At 65.8% G+C, this 16,335-nt stretch overlaps 5 protein-coding genes across 5 annotated transcripts; 3 read left to right on the forward strand and 2 right to left on the reverse strand.

The window, feature by feature from the left end:
• Positions 1-99: 99 nt before the first annotated feature.
• EMIHUDRAFT_460035 (hypothetical protein) lies at positions 100-1,599 on the reverse strand (the record flags this gene model as incomplete). Its single annotated transcript, XM_005760144.1, has 4 exons — positions 100-147; positions 242-557; positions 726-1,424; positions 1,496-1,599. Coding segments are annotated over 4 exons (1,167 nt in total), but the record flags the coding sequence as incomplete, so codon positions are not given.
• A 6,190-nt stretch (positions 1,600-7,789) lies between these two features.
• EMIHUDRAFT_317194 (hypothetical protein) lies at positions 7,790-7,975 on the forward strand (the record flags this gene model as incomplete). The annotated part of the gene is made up of 1 exon (XM_005760145.1): positions 7,790-7,975. One exon carries the CDS (start codon positions 7,790-7,792, stop codon positions 7,973-7,975), a length of 186 nt encoding a protein of 61 aa, XP_005760202.1.
• Positions 7,976-11,071: 3,096 nt separating this feature from the next.
• Positions 11,072-12,047, forward strand: EMIHUDRAFT_460036 (hypothetical protein; the record flags this gene model as incomplete). Its single annotated transcript, XM_005760146.1, has 4 exons — positions 11,072-11,194; positions 11,270-11,458; positions 11,569-11,643; positions 11,713-12,047. The coding sequence occupies 4 exons, from the start codon at positions 11,072-11,074 to the stop codon at positions 11,884-11,886; spliced, it is 561 nt and encodes a 186-aa protein (XP_005760203.1). The 3' UTR covers positions 11,887-12,047.
• A 1,134-nt stretch (positions 12,048-13,181) lies between these two features.
• On the reverse strand, positions 13,182-15,135 carry EMIHUDRAFT_372103 (hypothetical protein). The gene is made up of 5 exons (XM_005760147.1): positions 15,021-15,135; positions 14,158-14,663; positions 14,077-14,085; positions 13,864-13,866; positions 13,182-13,339 (listed from the first exon to the last, which is right to left on the reverse strand). The coding sequence occupies exons 1-5, from the start codon at positions 15,109-15,111 to the stop codon at positions 13,220-13,222; spliced, it is 729 nt and encodes a 242-aa protein (XP_005760204.1). The 5' UTR covers positions 15,112-15,135; the 3' UTR covers positions 13,182-13,219.
• Positions 15,136-15,366: 231 nt separating this feature from the next.
• Positions 15,367-16,159, forward strand: EMIHUDRAFT_460037 (hypothetical protein; the record flags this gene model as incomplete). Its single annotated transcript, XM_005760148.1, has 1 exon — positions 15,367-16,159. A coding segment is annotated over one exon (791 nt), but the record flags the coding sequence as incomplete, so codon positions are not given.
• Between the last annotated feature and the right edge of the window lie 176 nt (positions 16,160-16,335).

A 16,335-nucleotide genomic window follows, 5' to 3' on the forward strand; every position in this document is an offset into this window, starting at 1 on the left:
GCGTTCAATCCAGCCCGCGTCGCCGCCCGCCTCTGCGCCGCCCGCCTCCCCGCCCGCAGCGCCGCCCTCCCGCCCCCGCCCGCCCGCCTCGATCAGCACCTCGAAGCGCGCCATGACCGACTCGTCGGTCATCTTGAGGAAGGCGTCCTGCAAACACGTGCCGTGGGCGTGTCGTGGGCTGCGGGGCGGCACCGGCCTCTCCTCGACCGCAAGCGGCGGCGGCCTCGTTGCCGGCGACCACCGTCTCGGCGAGGCGCAGGCTGCCCACGACCGGGCCGAGCGCGTCGGCGGCGAGCAGAAAGTCGCGGTGCAGCAGGTCCCAGGCCACGACGTGCTTGTGCGTGTAGAGCTGGCAGTGCAGCTCCGCGCGCTTGCGGAAGACCTCAAAGAGCGAAGGGGACATCTTGTCCGGGTAGCAGATGACCGGCCGCGCGCGCGCCTCGCCGCCAAAGGTCGCCAGCCGCACCTCTGCGTTCTCAAGCAGCGGGACGACCAGTCCACTCATCCCGACCGTGTCAGGGTCGCGGCGCAGGTAGTCGAGCTTGTCCATGTCCAGCCTGGTGATACAGACGGCGATGTGAGTGGAGCGTCGCAGTCCTCCTCTCGCGGAAAGACAGAGCGCCACGGGTGCAGACGAGGCGAGTTCCGCACATTCCAATCCACATCTAGAGGTGCCACATCTAGGGTGCCCAAGCCCCGAGTCCGCGTTGCAGACGATGTCGTACAGGTAGCGCTTGTCCCAGCCGCGCCCTTTGCGCGCGTCCACCCCTCCCTTCAAGTCGCCGCCGAGGATCAGCTCCTCGACGAAGACTAGCTCCGCCTCCGTCAGCCGGTCCTCGCGCGCCGCGAGCGGCGGCTGGGCAAACACCTTGCGCAGCAGCCGCACAGACAGCTGCTCGTGCTTGTGCTTCTCCAGCACCTTGGCAAGCCCGGCGTCGCCCTCGTCCCGCGCACGCCGCGCCGCCGCCGGCACCACAAAGTTGTCAAACGTGTGCGAGAACGGGCCGTGGCCAAGGTCGTGGCACAGCGCGGCGAGCTTGACGAGCAGAATGTCGCGCTCGTCGGGCGGCTGCACGCCGTGGGGCATCGGCCGCTGCGCAATGTTTCTGCACAGCTTCTCCGCCAGGTACGCCACGCCGAGGCTGTGCGCCTTTCGCGTGTGCGTTGCGTTCGGCCAGACCCGGTGCGTCGAGCCGAGCTGCCTCAGCGAGCCGAGCCGCTGGAAGGCCTTGGTGCGCGTCACGGCGTCGAGCAGCGGCTCGAGCGTGATCTCGCGGTGCACGCAGTCGTGCACGTGCTTCCTAGGCCGCTCGTGCTGCCGCTCGTCGAGCTCCCACTCGTCCGCAGCCGGAGGCCAGCTGCTGCCGCCGCCCCCAAGCTTTGCGGCTTTGCGTGCCGTCGTCTCGGGCGTAGGCTCGCGCACCCTGCCGCTCGCGCCGGGCGGAGTGCGCGGCGGCGCTGAGCCGCTGCTCAGAGGTTTAGTTGCCGACCGGACCTTCGCGGAAAGGCACGGCCGAGCTGTGCACGGCAGAGGGTCCCCAGCACTTTTCGTTTCCGGAACCAGACCGTTTTGCCGTCAGCCGGGTTCGCTCCCTTCATGGAGAGAGGAGAGTTGATCTATTGAGGGCCTCATGTAAGAATCGCCGCACGCAGAGGCCGGAACCCGGAAGGGCCTCGGGCGTGGCGGCACACAAAACAAGCAAACAGGACACAGGTGGCGCATGGGGTGGATGGTGGGATGCGCCAGAAAGCAGGAGAGAACCCGGCAGGCACACGAGGGAGCGCAGGTCCGTCTGAATGGGACCACGACTGGAGTACTAGTCTCCGCCGGAATTCCGGCGGGCACCCTCCCCGGTCAGGACGGGTCCCCCCCAGGACGACGGCGCTAGGCATTCTAGCCACTTGCACGCCCCCCCTCGCGCCAAAACACCATCATGTCGCCCTAAAGGGCGACAGCTAGCAGTTTTGCCGTCAGCCGGGTTCGCTCCCTTCATGGAGAGAGGAGAGTTGATCTATTGAGGGCCTCATGTAAGAATCGCCGCACGCAGAGGCCGGAACCCGGAAGCCCCTTTGAGGCCAGTTGCGTCCGGCGAAAGAGTAAAGGCCCTTCAGGACGCGACGGCGGCCTCGCCGAATCGATCAAAGTGTACAGAGATTAGAGTACAGGGCTCACGGCATTGCGCTATCGCGAGAGCCGCCAGAGCGCATTGCCGTGATCCAAAGCGTGAGCCGCTGTTGGCTGCCAGAGCCGCGGCCGACGCGAGCGAGCGCCCGGGCCGGCCTGCTGAGCGCAGGTGCCGCCTCCTCATCTTGGCAACAGGAGCGCGTGAACCGCAGAAAGGGGCTCGTGAGCCAAGTACCTGTGAGCCGAGTACCCGTCTCCCGTGCGCCCGGGAAGGCTGTGAGCGCCGTGTCCCATAGTGCCAAGCGTCGCGTGAGCCGCGAGACAGCGTGAACCGCTGAGAGAGAGAGGCGAGCCTAGCTGAGCGCTGGTGTCCCCGCGTGAGCCGCTGAGGGAGAGGCGAGCCTAGCTGAACGCCGGCGTCACCGCGTGAGCCGCCGCGGTGATTCTCGCCTCGAGTCCTGCGGAAGGCTGAGCGCCGTGTCGCGCAGTGCTGAGTGTCGCGTGAGCCGCTGAGGAGAGAGGGAGGGGCGAGCCCCGCTGAGCGCCGGCGTCGCCGCGTGAACCGCAGCTCAGGCCGCCGCGCTGATGCTCGCCTCTACATTCTGCGCCGTTGGCAGGAGGGGGGCTCCGTCCGCGGAGTAGCGGATTGGGTCTAGCTCTGGTATGAGACTGGTGGCGTTGATGGTGGAGAATACCGCGGTGCTCGCGTTCTCGCGACAACGGGCCTGATACTCCATGTCCATCCGACCGTAGATTCGGATCGAGTCGACCGAGCGCCACCTGCAGAGCGCCTGGATCTCGCCCTCCGCCAGCCTGTTGGCCTTGAATGCCGACGCGAGCCAGACGCGCTTCGAGTGGAACGTCTTATGCTGGCGCTCCGCCGAAGACAGCGTGGCTGTCATAACACCGTCGAGTGTGCGGTCAATGGCCGATGCGGTCCACGCCTTGTGCTTCCCGTCTTGAACAAACAGGGGCGCAGTCCGGCGCGCCGCTCCCCGACACGGGTGTGCGAGCTCAAAGTCAACGAGCGCCGCTGCAAAGTTGGAGACGTTGCCGCGATCAAAGGAGAACACCATGGGGGTCGGCCCAAAGAAGCGTCCCTGAACGTCCGCCTTGGCCGGCCCGCCGCGAATGAGAACGTAGTCTCGAGGCGTCCGACCCATCGCCTGTAGGTCCTCGACACTCGGGTCGGCGATCGGCTCGCCGCCGTCGAGAATGAGGTACGCGTCCGATCGCGTGTAACCGCCGAGCTCGTGGCCGATGACTCCCGCCTTTCGCTCGCCCGTTTGGTTAGCGAAGGTGTCGACGACGCGCCAGCCCCGCCAGAACGGCGCGGCGGCGCTGTAAGGACGCCCGTTGATGATGGTCCCGGTCGGGATCGTGAGCATCCGCCTGTTCTGGTCCGCTGTGAACGGCTCGACCCTCACCGGCAGCTGCGAGTGCTTGCCATAATTGAGCAGCATCTCCTTGCTCATGCCTTTGAAGACATGAGCGAGCATCGCCGGCGGAGGCATCACGTCGCCCCGCCGCGAGTGCGCCCGTCGGACGTGACCGAGAACGTTGAAGGCGCTCTGCACCTGAGCGACCGCATCCTTCTTGCTGCGTGGCTTCATCCGCTGCCACGTATCGATCGCGAAGGCTGTCTGCAGCATCGCCTCGCGCTGCGTGTCGCTCTGCGCCTCGTCAGTCCTCCAGAAAGGAGTGCGCAGACGTGCCACGAATGGGCCCCAGTACTTGCGCATCGCCGACTGCTCGTGCTTCACCGTGGTCGCGTTCGCGCCGAGATCGGCGTAGCCGTGTATCGCCGTCCCCATCTTGTCTAGGATCGACAGGTCCGCGGGCCGCAGGGCGAACGCCGAGGTATCGGTGCACAACCGTGCCGCCACCGACGCAGCGAGGCCAAGTTCACCGCCCGTGGGGCCTCGGCCCGCAGGCAGCCGGCCTGGAGGCCGCATCCTCAAAGGCCCGGTCCGCACGAAGGTTGGCTTGGCAAGGCCCGCCCGAGGGCTCGAGGATGGGCCTCGTGGTCGCCCTTGCACCGTCCCCATCCTAAGGGGCGTCACGCCGTGCGATGCCCAAGCCACAGCGCAGCCAGTGCGCGGCGCCGGCTTGGTCGGCTGCGGCGGCCTGGTCCCCGACGTACGCAGAGGAGGTACTTTGGCGCGCCATAAGTGCGACGCCGAGTCGCCGAGAGAACCTGCGTCCTCAATCGCGGTGCCCCTCTCGATGGCCGTGAGCAGCCGTACGCGCTCGGGCGTGAGCGCCCGGGAGGCGGAAGGAGGCGGCGGCGGCGGCGTCTCGAGCAGCAGCAGCCTCTCCTGAGCGTCGAGGACCCGCGTGACGAGTGCGACCGCCGAAGCGGGGGGCTCAACCATGACCAGGCGGATCCGCAGCGCCGTGGTGACTTCTCGTAGGACGCCGTCCAGCCCTCGGCTAGCGGCGTCCGCCAGTTGCAGGCGGCCCCCAAACCAGTGCGCCGTCAGCAGCTTGCCGCTCACGGCTTGGTAGGCGGGCAGCTCCACCATCTCGTCATAGATGGCGAGCATGAGCGGGGACTTGGCACTGTCCCTCGCCGCCGCTAACGTGGCATTGATGTTGTCGAGCGCATGCAACACACGCGTCGCCATGGCGTGAGCCGCCTGATTCACGATGAGGTGCACGAGGAAAGCCAAGTACTCGTTCGCGCTGTTCGGTAGGATCTCGACTGCCCTCGGCGGGAGGACGAGGCTCCATGCGGTGCCGTGCGAGTAGCCGCCCAGCCCATCGGCCGCCGCCGCCGGCTCGAGCTGCTGAACGCAGCCGCCGTTGACGATAGCGAGCCGAGGTGCGGTGGGCGGAGGACTCAGGCCTGTCGCGGCTTCTTGCCGCTCAGGCCCGCCGCCTGCCGACCGAAAGACTTCGGCGGAGGAGGGCAAAGGCCGAGCTCGACGTGTTCCTTGAACGGGATGGTGAGCTTGTGCGGCGGCGTGCCCGGTACAAAGGTGCTGCATTTGCACCACTGCATGGTGCCTGGTGAACGCTGCACCGCATATATGACGCAGGCCCCCTCCGCCTCGGCCGCGCCGTACTTGCTCGCCAATGCCCCGGCGATGAGCGGGCGCGAGTAGGTCACAGAGGAGCCGAAAGCAAAGCCTGCGGAGCCGTCGGAGCGAAGCTCGCCACTCCGGTCCCGCACCGCCCCGTCGCCCGCACCCTTCTTGTTCTTCTTCTTGGGCGGCTGCGGCGGCTGCGGCGGCTGCGGCGGCTGCGGCGGCTGCGGCTTGGGAGGCGCGGTGCCTGATGGCGCCCCGGCCGCGTACCTCGCCCGTCGCTCCTCCTCCATATCCTGCTCCTCCTTCAAGTGCCGCTTGCGACGACAGATCGTGTCGTCGAGCTCGGAGAGGTACTTGTCATACTCGTCCTTGGCGCGCAGGGTCTCCCCGATGAAGGACAACGAGCGCGCCGTGTTGCTGTCGTGCGACGCCCGCAGCCGTAGTTCCGCCTCCGTGAAGGCCGCCTCCACGAGCTCGGCCGCGTTCGTAGCCCCGGTGACCAGCACTCCGTTGGCGCGCGCCTTGCGCAGGTTCGGCTCAATGAAGGCCATGAGCGAAGAGTAGCTGTTATCGGCGTCCATCGGCAGACCGATGCAGTGCAAAAGCCGGGGGACATACATCATGTGCGCCATCAGCCGCACCGGGTCCCTCATGACGTCGACCAGCGTCATCGGCTGGATCGTGCTCTCGGCAACCGGGATCCGCTGCAGATGCTCTCCCGCCGTGTGCCGCAGGATCGGGCAGACGAAGTCCTTATCGAAATCGATCCCGCCCAGATTCCCGAGCTTGAGGCTGGCGATGGAGGTGGCGCTGAACGCGCCAACCTTCATGTCGGTGAGAGACACGTCCTTGGAGTTGTGCTCGTCGGTGGCGAGGGCGTCCATGAAGAACTCGTCCCAGCGCCGCGGTATCTCCGCGTCTCGCTCCCGCACCATCCCGGAGGGGAGCCCGACCACTGTACGGCTGATGCCGAGCACCCACTTGCAGGCCTTGACGCAACCCGAGCGCAGGACCAGCTCGATGAACTCGTTGTTCGAGCCACCGTCGGCCTGCCACTGCTGAATGTCGGTCATAAGCTGAACCAGTCGGGCCTGCCCGTCGGACGAGGCAGCAGAGAGATCCGCGGCATTCGATTCGGGGCCCTGCGTTGCGCTAGCAGCGGAGAGGCGCTCTTGCAGATAGTCGAGATTGACTGCTGGCTCGACATCCTGCCAGTGTCCGTCGTTCTTGACCAGCCTCGCCTCCACCAGCGGAAGGGTGTCGAAGCTGACGCTCTGGCCGGGGCAAAGCAGGGCAGCCAGTGCCGTGAAATGGCTGAATGCCCCGTGCCCCGACCCTGTCCACTTGGCAATGTTCGGGTGGGCCTGCAGCACCGCAGTGAAGTTGCTGCGCAGCGTGTGAAGGTGGCGCTCCGGCGATGCAAAGTCGAGGGCGACACGCAACACCTTGAGACGCCCAGCCCGAGCCATCGAGCCGGAGAGGAGCACTGCCGGGACCCGCGCCACGGCTTGCAGCAGACCCGCCAGCGCGTCGACCTCGGATGACTCGAAAAGGGCGGGGTCCATCTTCTCTGCGTAGCTGTTCATGACTTTCATCACACGCGAGAAATCGGAATCGGAATCCTCGTCGGGCGGCTCCAGACTGAACGGCAGCAGCCACCCGAGTATGACCCACGGCGCAAGAGTCCCGTCGTCCCCCTCCAGGCTGGTCACCTCGAGCTCGTTGAGAAGTCGGAGGTGGTCCGCTTGGTAAGGGTCCAGAGCAGCGTCAAAGCGGTCCTCCTCGCCCGTGATCAGGAACGGGCTGTCCGAGTCGGCGAGGTCAAAGTGCTGGGCGACAAAGCCCGCGAGAGCCTCGCGGAGCGCGAATGCAGACCGATACGGCTGGTCCCGCTCGCCGTCCCAGAACTTGATGTCAGAAGCGTCCACCCCCACAGCGATCTTGTTCAAGCGTTGAGCGGATGGCATGGAGTCTTGCCCGAACCACACAATCCGGTGTCGGGGCCGAACCTGAGGACGCCGAGAGCCAGCGCCGGAATGGCGGCCGGCACCGCCGTGTACTGTGGTGCCAGCGGGTTGTTTGGATAGTGGTCGAGCGAAAGAGCGTCATGTAGCCATGATCCCTGCAAGACGTCGAACCGCATGTCGTCGGAGAGAGCGCCGAGGCGCGTTTCCTCGTCCTTGGAGTGGTCCCCGTGGACCGTAATGATTGGCCTAGCCATGCGCCAGAAAGCAGGAGAGAACCCGGCAGGCACACGAGGGAGCGCAGGTCCGTCTGAATGGGACCACGACTGGAGTACTAGTCTCCGCCGGAATTCCGGCGGGCACCCTCCCCGGTCAGGACGGGTCCCCCCCAGGACGACGGCGCTAGGCATTCTAGCCACTTGCACGCCCCCCCTCGCGCCAAAACACCATCATGTCGCCCTAAAGGGCGACAGCTAGCAGTTTTGAGTAACCGGGGAAGCCGCCGGTGGCATCTCTTTCCACCCAAGAAGCCCGTTTGGAGGGATGGGCGGCAGTGTGCGGGCGGTGAGTGCTAGTCCTCTCATCAATTTAGAACGAAACGCCCCTCCCTCCCTTCTTCCCTCTACTAGCTGAGGGGCTCGCTAAACGCTCGCCGAGCTCCATGGACCATGCTGTGCAACACCACCTCCTCACTAATCGTCAGGGGCGCGGAGAGCGCAGTGCACTACGGTGAGGCTGCGCAGCGGGGGCTCACCCCCTGCACACCGCGCTCAGCGCGGCGCAGGGGAGGGCGGTCGGTGGCGGCGGCGGCGAGGCGCGAGGCGGTGGCGGCGGTGGTGCGGGCGGCGGGATGACAGGGGAGGCGGCGGGATTGACAGGGGAGGCGGCGGCCACGAGCGGAGCGGTGCGAGAAGGGGGGGGGGCGGCGGCGAGGCGCCGGTGAGCGAGGCGCTTGCGCCATCAGAGGGACGCGCCGCTGCGAGATGGAGGGCGGCGGTGACGGAGGCGAGGCGCGAGGCGGCGGCGGCGGCGGCGGCGGCGGCGGCGGGTCTCGGTGAGCGGCGGCGGGAGGAGGAGCAGCGGCGGCGGGAGGAGGAGCAGCGGCGGCGCTCGCTCACTGTTGACGGGAGCGCTTTTGAGCCTGGGAGCCCATGCCACTGCGACCGGCGTGCCCGGGAACGGAGATCGCGCGCGCGCCGCCACTCACGACGCGCGCGCGATCTTCGCGGAGTCGGGTCCCCAGAGGGAAGCGGTCTTCTCGGCCGACGTCCAGCGGCGCGCAAGGAAGCAGGCGCAGCGGAGGCGGCCTAGCACCGGCTCGGCGCCGGGCGGTTGCGCTGCCCGCGCCGCGTCCTGAGCCTCGGCAGCGCGCTGCGCGGCGCGGCGCTCGCGCTGCTTCTGTGCCGAGAGCGGCATATGATTCGCCAGCTGAAGCTCGAGACTCCTCGGGTCCGCGAGTTGCACGATTTGCGCAGGTTGAGGGGAAATTGGCGTTATCGTCTGAAAGCAGTCTTGGGTGGTATTTCCAGGGAAACCAGAGGGTGTTTGGAGCTCCATTCTGGCAGCTCTCGACACTCGAGTTTCCCTGAGTCTGAGTACTGAGAGCTGGTCTGGGGCAAAATCTGAGGCGAAACCGAGGCCTGGAAAATACCCGGTATTCTCCAGGTATACCCGGTTTTTCGGACTCAGGGCCGGCCGGTGCTTTGACGCAGTATATTGTACTTCGAGGTAGTATGAACTCAGAACGGCCCCCCGAGAGCGCCTCTTCGACGCCCACGGGTCCCAGGGGGTCGGAGGGGTTGCGAGAGGGCCTGGACTATTTTTTGTTTGAATCCCGGAGGCCGTTCGAACATATAACGTGCGTTCCACGTGCCCGTCCCCAGCAAGGACAACATACTAGCCCAGCAGGCCGCTCTCACCGCCGCCCGCGGCGTAGGCAAGGCGGCAAAGGGTGGCAAGGGCGGCGGCAAGGGCGGTGGCAAGGGTTGTGGCCGTGTGGCGCACCAGACCCACTTTGCGCCGCCGCCCTCAACGCCCGATACTCGGTTGAGCCGGCGGAGCGACGGCGGCAGAGTTGCGGCCGCCGGCGACCTCACACGGCGTCGAGCGCCGTAGAGACGGCCCCGAGAGCCGCCGCCAGGTGTGCCACGACCGCGGTCGCGAGGCTCGTGGCGATGGATGCGCCAGATCCGCTTGCGCCGCCGCCCTCAACGCCCGATACTCGATCAGAGCCGGCGGAGCGACGGCGGCGGAGTTGCGGCCGCCGGCGACCTTCCCCTCGACCACGCCGCCGACCCGTCGACAAGCACGTGCGGACTGCCATCGAGAAGAAGGAGACGGAGGGCGGCGCATCCGGAGCCCGCGGGCGCAGCGGGCGCGGGTCCGGGCGCGGGCGGGCGCGCGCGGGAACCCCGCCAGCGGAGGCGACAATGCCTCTGGCGGCTCTGCAGGCGGCGCGCGGCGCGCCCCTCGCCGGTCTCCCGCACGCTCCTGAGGGCCGAGAGGGCCGAGAGGCGTGGTCGGTGACCCGGGGGCATGGGCGGTGCGGCCCGCGCCGCGCGCGGGCGCGTGACAGCCCGTGAGTGCCGAGATCGGGTCCGTACTTCGACGTAGTATGGGCCCCCGGGGGCCCATCTACAGCAGCGGCGAAGTGAGCGTGTTTGTGGTGTTGGTGTGGCGTCTGAGCTTGGATCTGTGACTAAAGCCGGTTACCACTGATGGATCCCCACCCGAATAACACACAGTGAGCGCCCCAGCGCTTCACTACGCCCTCCGCGCGAAATCTCGCTAGTGCTGTGAGAAAGTATAATATTGTACTTTTGAGTAGTACGGGTACGGTTCCCGAGACCGTTTTCCAGGTATACCCGCAAAGTACCCGGGTATTTTGCCGATTTGGCTGATTTTGGGCCCAAATCAGCTGATTTCCACGGAGTTTCCTCGGGAAATTAGAGAGGAAACGAGAGGGTGCTGTAGAGAAACACGGAAAGGAAACGAGACGGGGTGCGCGAGGAAACATGGATACAGCCTAAGAGGCAGCCCGAGGGCCAAACAAACAGGAGAATCGTGCTTTGAGTGGGGTTGTTTGGTGTTGGGTTGGGTAGGTCGAGTTGGGTTGTCCGAGCGACTGGTTGGGTTGTTCAGGGGACAGGGGAAGTAGGGTATGCGTGAGGTATGAGTGATCTGTGATCTGTGAGGGTCCGCCTGCAGGCGCATTTTGTATACCGAGGCGGTGCCCGGTGCCGAGCGCCTCGGGTTGAGATATCGTGAGAGAGATTTTTTATTGAAAACCAACAAGATCTCGCTCTCTCCGGGTTGTAGGTTTGTCGTTGGCAAAGCAAGACACAGCGCTCACACAAAATCACAGTGGGCGGAAAGCGAACGAGTCACTTAACAGGGGTCGATTGGGGCGGGCCACCCTGTCCAGAGCGCAGAGGCGGAGGTGCCTTTCTGGGATCTTGCGATCGAGTCTATGCAGCCCTCTCGGCCACGCGCTCCTCTCGTGGCTGATAAGCGATATGAGTATTCGCAGACCAGGCGATGGAGATGGCGGGGAGCACGGGTGTGACTGCTCACCAAGGCCGAGGGGGGCACGACACGCACCGACCCTTCACGAACCGATAGATAGATAGGCCATGCCCGGGAGGGACATGGCGTAATCCGGGCACGTGTTGGACGCTCCATTCCGTTTGGCAGCTAGGTCGGCTCAGGGCCCCGTCCACTTCCCTCCCACTCGGCTCGTGATGATGAGGAGATGCCACCCAAGCCAGCCGGGGCAAGGGTGGGGGCGAGGGCGGAGGGCGGGATAGGCGCCAAGCGGGAGGGAGCGGACGGGGTGGAACGTCTCTCCGGGTCGTACGCACGGTGAGTTCGTACGGTGAGGCAGAGGACGACGCGAGAGCGACGAGAATGACAGCACTGACGGGGTTTTTCTTCTGCTCTGATCGCTGATAATGCCGGAAGCCGCCCCTGCTGGCTCCGCCGCTCTCACCTACCCCTGGTCCTTCTCGTACTTCAAGAAAGTGGCCAACCGGTCGTACGAGGAGAACACTTCCGCTCTGGGCACCGTCCAAACAGTAATCACCCCCGGCCGCCCTCCTCAGCGGCGTTGCGCGCGCGAAGCGCCGGTCCCTCTTCGCGGCGAATCGTAGGTAGAGGACTTCTGGCAGCTGTACGTGCACCTGCGCCGGCCGTCTTCGGAGGAGCGGCCAACCAACTGCGACTACCACGTCTTCCGCGAGGGCATCCGGCCGATGTGGGAGGACAGCGAAAACCAGGCCGGCGGCAAGTGGATCGTGCGGCTAAAGAAGGGGCTCGCAGCTCGCTACTGGGAGGACCTGGCGCGCCGCCACCGGCCGCTCCCCCCCACCCCCCCCCCCCGGGGGGGGCCCGCCGCCGACGCTGCGCGCGTGCCCCTCCCTCACCCCTCTCCGCGCGCCTCTCGCTGCAGCTCCTTGCGCTGATGGGTGGGCAGTTCAAGGGCGACGAGATCTGCGGGGCGGTGCTCTCGGTCCGGTACCAGGAGGCGTGCGCGCCCGCGCCCCTCTCGCCCCTCCCGGCCCGCCCTCCACCCCCTCTGCTCCCCGCCCCTCAGGACCTGCTCTCGCTGTGGAACAAGTCGGCCGACAGCCGGCGCGTATGCATGCAGATCCGCGACACGCTGCGCCAGGTGACGGGGCTGCCGGCGGACGCGACGATGGAGTACAAGAAGCACACCGACTCGATGCGAGACAACTCCTCATACCGCAACGCAAACGCAAACTTCTGACAGCAGGGGGGCCGGAAAAAGTCCTCGGACCTCACTCGCTCGGGGGGGGCGCGCGCCGGCGGGCGGAACTTGAGAGCGGCGGGCAGGCCCTGTCGGGGTGAGTACAGAGCATTGGTGTACAGAGCATATGGTCTCTGTTCAAAAGAATATAGACAAGGTGACTGGGCGCGGGCGCGTCTGCCTCTGCGACTTTCTCTCCTCCAACTCTATCTATCTCCCTCGCCGTCGCCCACGCTGCTGCAACACGCACACACGATCATCGATCTCGGAGACGCTCTCTCGATCCGCGAAAGGGATCGCACGCCCGCCTTGCGTAAGAGACGGAAAGAGACGGAGAGCGACCAGTGCGCAAACAGAGCGCGTCGCCCAGCGTTCGAGGGGGGTGCTCACGCAGCGGCCCGCACCTTGACGACAAGACGGCTCCCCACAGCCTCAACGCTCACCTTCAGTGAGTCATCCGCGCAGCTGCTCGCGGGGCCGCCGTTCGCCGCCGGCGCCGCCGGCGCCGCCGGGCCGCGAAAGGCGTCGCAATACATCCAGCGCTTGGCAAGAGGGGCGACAATCTCGGCGGCCGCGACCTCCCTCGACAGCACCGGGGTCGAGGGCGCTGGCTGTTTGGGCTCACGCGCACGTATGCGCGACGCGAGCCACGCATACGGCGCCGCGGGCTTGTGCTGGACGAGCTCGTTGAGCCAGGTGTTGAGGTTCGCCTGGATGGCGTGCTCGTCAAAGTACTGCTGCAGCGCCTGAGGGTGGCGGTGGAGGGCGGCGGTGGCGAGTGCAGTGGCGAGCGTGCGTTGGTGCGGTGGTGGTGAGGGTGGTGGTGGTGACGAGTGCGGTATTCGCAGCGGCGGTGGCTTGGCGGTGGGGGGCGGTGGGGGCGGCCTCGACGCTGGGAGCGCCGCCCTGAGCGCCCCGAGGCCGCATGTGTTTTTTTCTCAATTTTTCGCTCTGGCTGTTACCTAACCTAACCCTCCTTGCTTGGGCGCTGCGCTGGGCTGGCGCGCACGGGGGGGGGCAGTAGCGTACGTAGTACGCTCATTTCGCTCACTCGGGCAGCCCGACAAAACAAACTCTCTCTCTCTCTCTCTCTCTCTCTCTCTCTCTCTCTCTCTCTCTCTCTGGCAGCCCGTGCCGAGAGAGAGCTGTTGCGTGCCGTCATCTCCTGTCTCGCTCGCTCGCTCGTTCGAGAGAGAGAGAGAGATTTAGCAATATTTGTCTCGTTCGTGTCCACACACCGCGTTGGAGAGAGAGAGAGAGAGATTTGAAGACCAACAAGAAATCACGACGTGCACTCGCGCACAGTGATTTGGGCTCGGCAGCTTGTTAGCCCTCAGCCGAAGCTGGGGCCGGTCCCGTAGCCGAGAGAGCCCGCGCCGATGAGTTCGACGCGGTCGGGGGGCCTTGCGGAGAGGCCAGCGAGGCGGCGATCGCTGTACTTCATGGTGCCCTCGCCCCTCGGAGAGAGAGATATTTAGCAATACCAAACAAATCTAACACTCACACGTCATTTGGGGCCTGGAGCCCTGTTCACGCGCGCGCGAGACGTGCAGACAGGGTTGCCAGGTGAGAGCGAATGGCGCGGTTCACGCCTCGCACGACAGAGAGAGAGATGCGCTCTGCATGGTGGGACATAAAAGAGAGCGAGTACTTGGGCGAGTAGGCCGTGCGGTCGACGCTGCCGCGCGCGACTTTGCGCGCGAGGCGGCGCAGCTTGAGAACGGCGGTGGGCGAGAAGCCGCCGCCGAACGTCTCGTGGAGCAGCAGGTTGAAGTTGTTGCGCTTGACAAAGATCGCGTCGTGGTAGAAACCGCGATGCGCCTTGACGTAGCCGTGGCCGGTCTTGTGGGAGAAGGGTTGGCCGGGCTGTCCGCGCGCCTTGCAGCCCATGTTTAGGCGGCGGGCCTTCTCCTCGGTGTTGCCGAAGGCGTAGGAGTGGCCAACGGAGGCGGGCGTGCCGCCACTCGAGGCGTTGCCAACGCCCGGCGAGGAGGTCTTGAGGAGGGGCGTCCAGAGCTTGATTTCATTCACGTCATCGCACCCTCCTGGTCCCGCATGGGGTTCTGCGAGGTCAGTCTTGTACCCCTCGTTGTACTGCCGGGTGAGCTCTGGTTTCTCCTTGTCGCCGTGCACGACCGGCGCGTTGGCCGGGGCGCGCATCGCGTCCGCCCAGGCGGCGAGGACGCCGTCGTGGGGCCGCCGGTGGTGGGCCTTGTTGTAAAGGTAGTCGCCGAAGAAATCGACTGGCATGTTTGTCCCCTCGGTGGGGCGGCTGACAAGCCAGAGGTCGATACTCGGGACGACCCATAGGATGCCACGAATGCCTGGAGGAGAGGGAGGCGAGGCCAGAGGCAGACTCAGCTGCTCTCGGGTGATCTCGCTTTGGTGGCTGAAGGACCCGATGGTCCTGTCACATTCGTGATCCGAGTCGTGGGGGTAGAAATTTCCGCGGTAGGATCGAGTCAGCACATCCTTGTAGTACAGCGGACCGCCAGGCTCGCCGGCAGCATCCGCAGGGAGGCAGCATATCCGGCACCAGTCTTCTGGAGAGCTCAACAGCTGCGGCCGCGGTGGCAGAGTCGGCCGCGGTTCGAGTGAGCAGCTTTTGGCTGCGGGATCGAGTCGCGCAAGTCTCATGCCCTCGCGGAGCGACGCGGGTCGCGCGGCGCGCGCGTGTGCGCAATGCGACAACAGACGACAGACGACAGACGCCTGAGCGCTGTACGACTGAACGACCGTCGCCGCAATCGCCACCGCCGCCATTTTGACGAGCAGCGCGATGGAAGCAGGAAGCTTCCATCCCGGCGGTGGTTCGAATCCACACGAGCCGAAGGGTGAAGGGGGAGGCAGGCCCGAGGTCTGAAGCTCACCCATTGTGGAAGTGAGAACTGCTCGGCCCACCCCTGATCCTGCTGAACAAGCTCCTCTTGTAGCTCGATCGGTCACACCGCCATCGCCGTCGGGGAGAGGGGGGACGACACTGCCTCGGCAGCGTGCACCTCGATCCTGTACCGTGTTTGTTATGACCCCCCCCGATGAACACACCAGTGAGGGAGGGCGAGACGATCGAGGGGTCCCGTACCACGCGGAATCGACCCTATCCAGTGCTCAAGTGCTCAAGCAGCGCGAGGCCGCGAGCGCGCTCGTCGGCGGCCAGCCGTCGCGGGCCGGGCCGAGCCCGGCCTCGACCGGCCGCGCCGCCGCAGCAGGCCCGGAGGCCCACATGGCGGCCGACCAGCTGATGAGGAGCTCTCTCCGCGTTGGTGTCCAGTCTTCCAAGCCTGCGCTGTTCTTACCTCTGATACATGCAAGCAAGGGAGGGAGGGAGCGGGAGAGAGGGAGAGAGGGGAGAGGGAGATAGAGAGAGAGAGATTGAGAGAGAGGCTCGGACTGGAGACCGGCGCGTATGCTCTCGATGCGTTTCGTCGTAGAAAAAAAATAAATTCGACAAAAACCAGCTGAAGCAATAATAAGCGTCCTTGCTCACCGCGGCAACCTTGCGCTGTCGGCTCCACCTTACTCTCCGCCCCAAACCGCGCCGCCATGGCTTCCGACTTCTCGCTCAAGGACCCCGCCCGCTCCTCCGCCGCGCGCGGCTCGCGCCACAGCCAGCACCAGAGCATCGACCTCTCCCAGTCCATGGTCGAGTCCGGCAACGCTTTTGGCGACCCGCCGCCGGCGCGGCCGTCGTGGCTGCAGCGGCAGTGGACCTTCTTCTGCGGCACTCCGTGCCGCGCGATGCTCGGCTGTGGCACGATCGTGCTGCTCGGACTCATCATATTCGTGCCGATCATCCTGCTGGTGATCGTGCCCATCGTCGTCAACATGTTTGTGAACGCCACGACGATGACCATCATAAGCGCCACGCTGATGGAGCCCCTCCCCTCCACCATGCTGATCGATACGTGGGTCGAGCTCAACAACGCCGGCCCGATCGCCGCCAAGCTCTCGGGCTTCAACGCGACGCTGGTCGGACCAAAGGGGCGCGACATCGGCTGGCTCGTCTTCCCCGACGTCCCGCTCGACGCAAACTCGGCCAACCTCCAGGATGTGCTCAGCCAGATGACCATCATGAACGAGCAGGCCATCTACGAGGAGGGGCTCGACCTGCTGGCCGGGCGCCCGGTCACGTGGCGCATCAAGGGCGAGACCACCCTCACGACCCTCGGCTTCGGCTTCAAGGTCGACATCGACAAGCCGCTCACCTTCCCCGGCGTCCTGCTCGAAATTTACAGACGCACCACCTGGGCATCATCTATGTGACCGCCTCGTATGTTGTCAAACGGCTCAGTGCGATGATTGTGATGTACGCTCGACCTCGAGTTCTTCTTCTTCTTGATCCTGCAGTTAGCACGCATCGTCATCCTGCGTGTCGACCTTTAGTACGCCAAGGACGCCCAGGTCGCGGAGAAGTTGGGCTTATCAACGGTTTTCCGCGTGCTGCGCGTC

Source organism: Emiliania huxleyi, assembly GCF_000372725.1.
Source record: "Emiliania huxleyi CCMP1516 unplaced genomic scaffold EMIHUscaffold_779, whole genome shotgun sequence".
NCBI classification, from domain to species: Eukaryota; Haptophyta; order Isochrysidales; family Noelaerhabdaceae; genus Emiliania; species Emiliania huxleyi.

What these genes read in the sequence shown, in the direction of transcription:
- EMIHUDRAFT_372103 (XM_005760147.1), bottom strand. Translation starts at nt 15,111, where the DNA reads ATGTGGGCCTCCGGGCCTGCTGCGGCGGCGCGGCCGGTCGAGGCCGGG. An exon ending in GCCGCCGACGAGCGCGCTCG is followed by an intron (nt 14,664 to 15,020) that starts CGGCCTCGCGCT and finishes CTGCTTCCATCG; the next exon opens with CGCTGCTCGTCAAAATGGCG.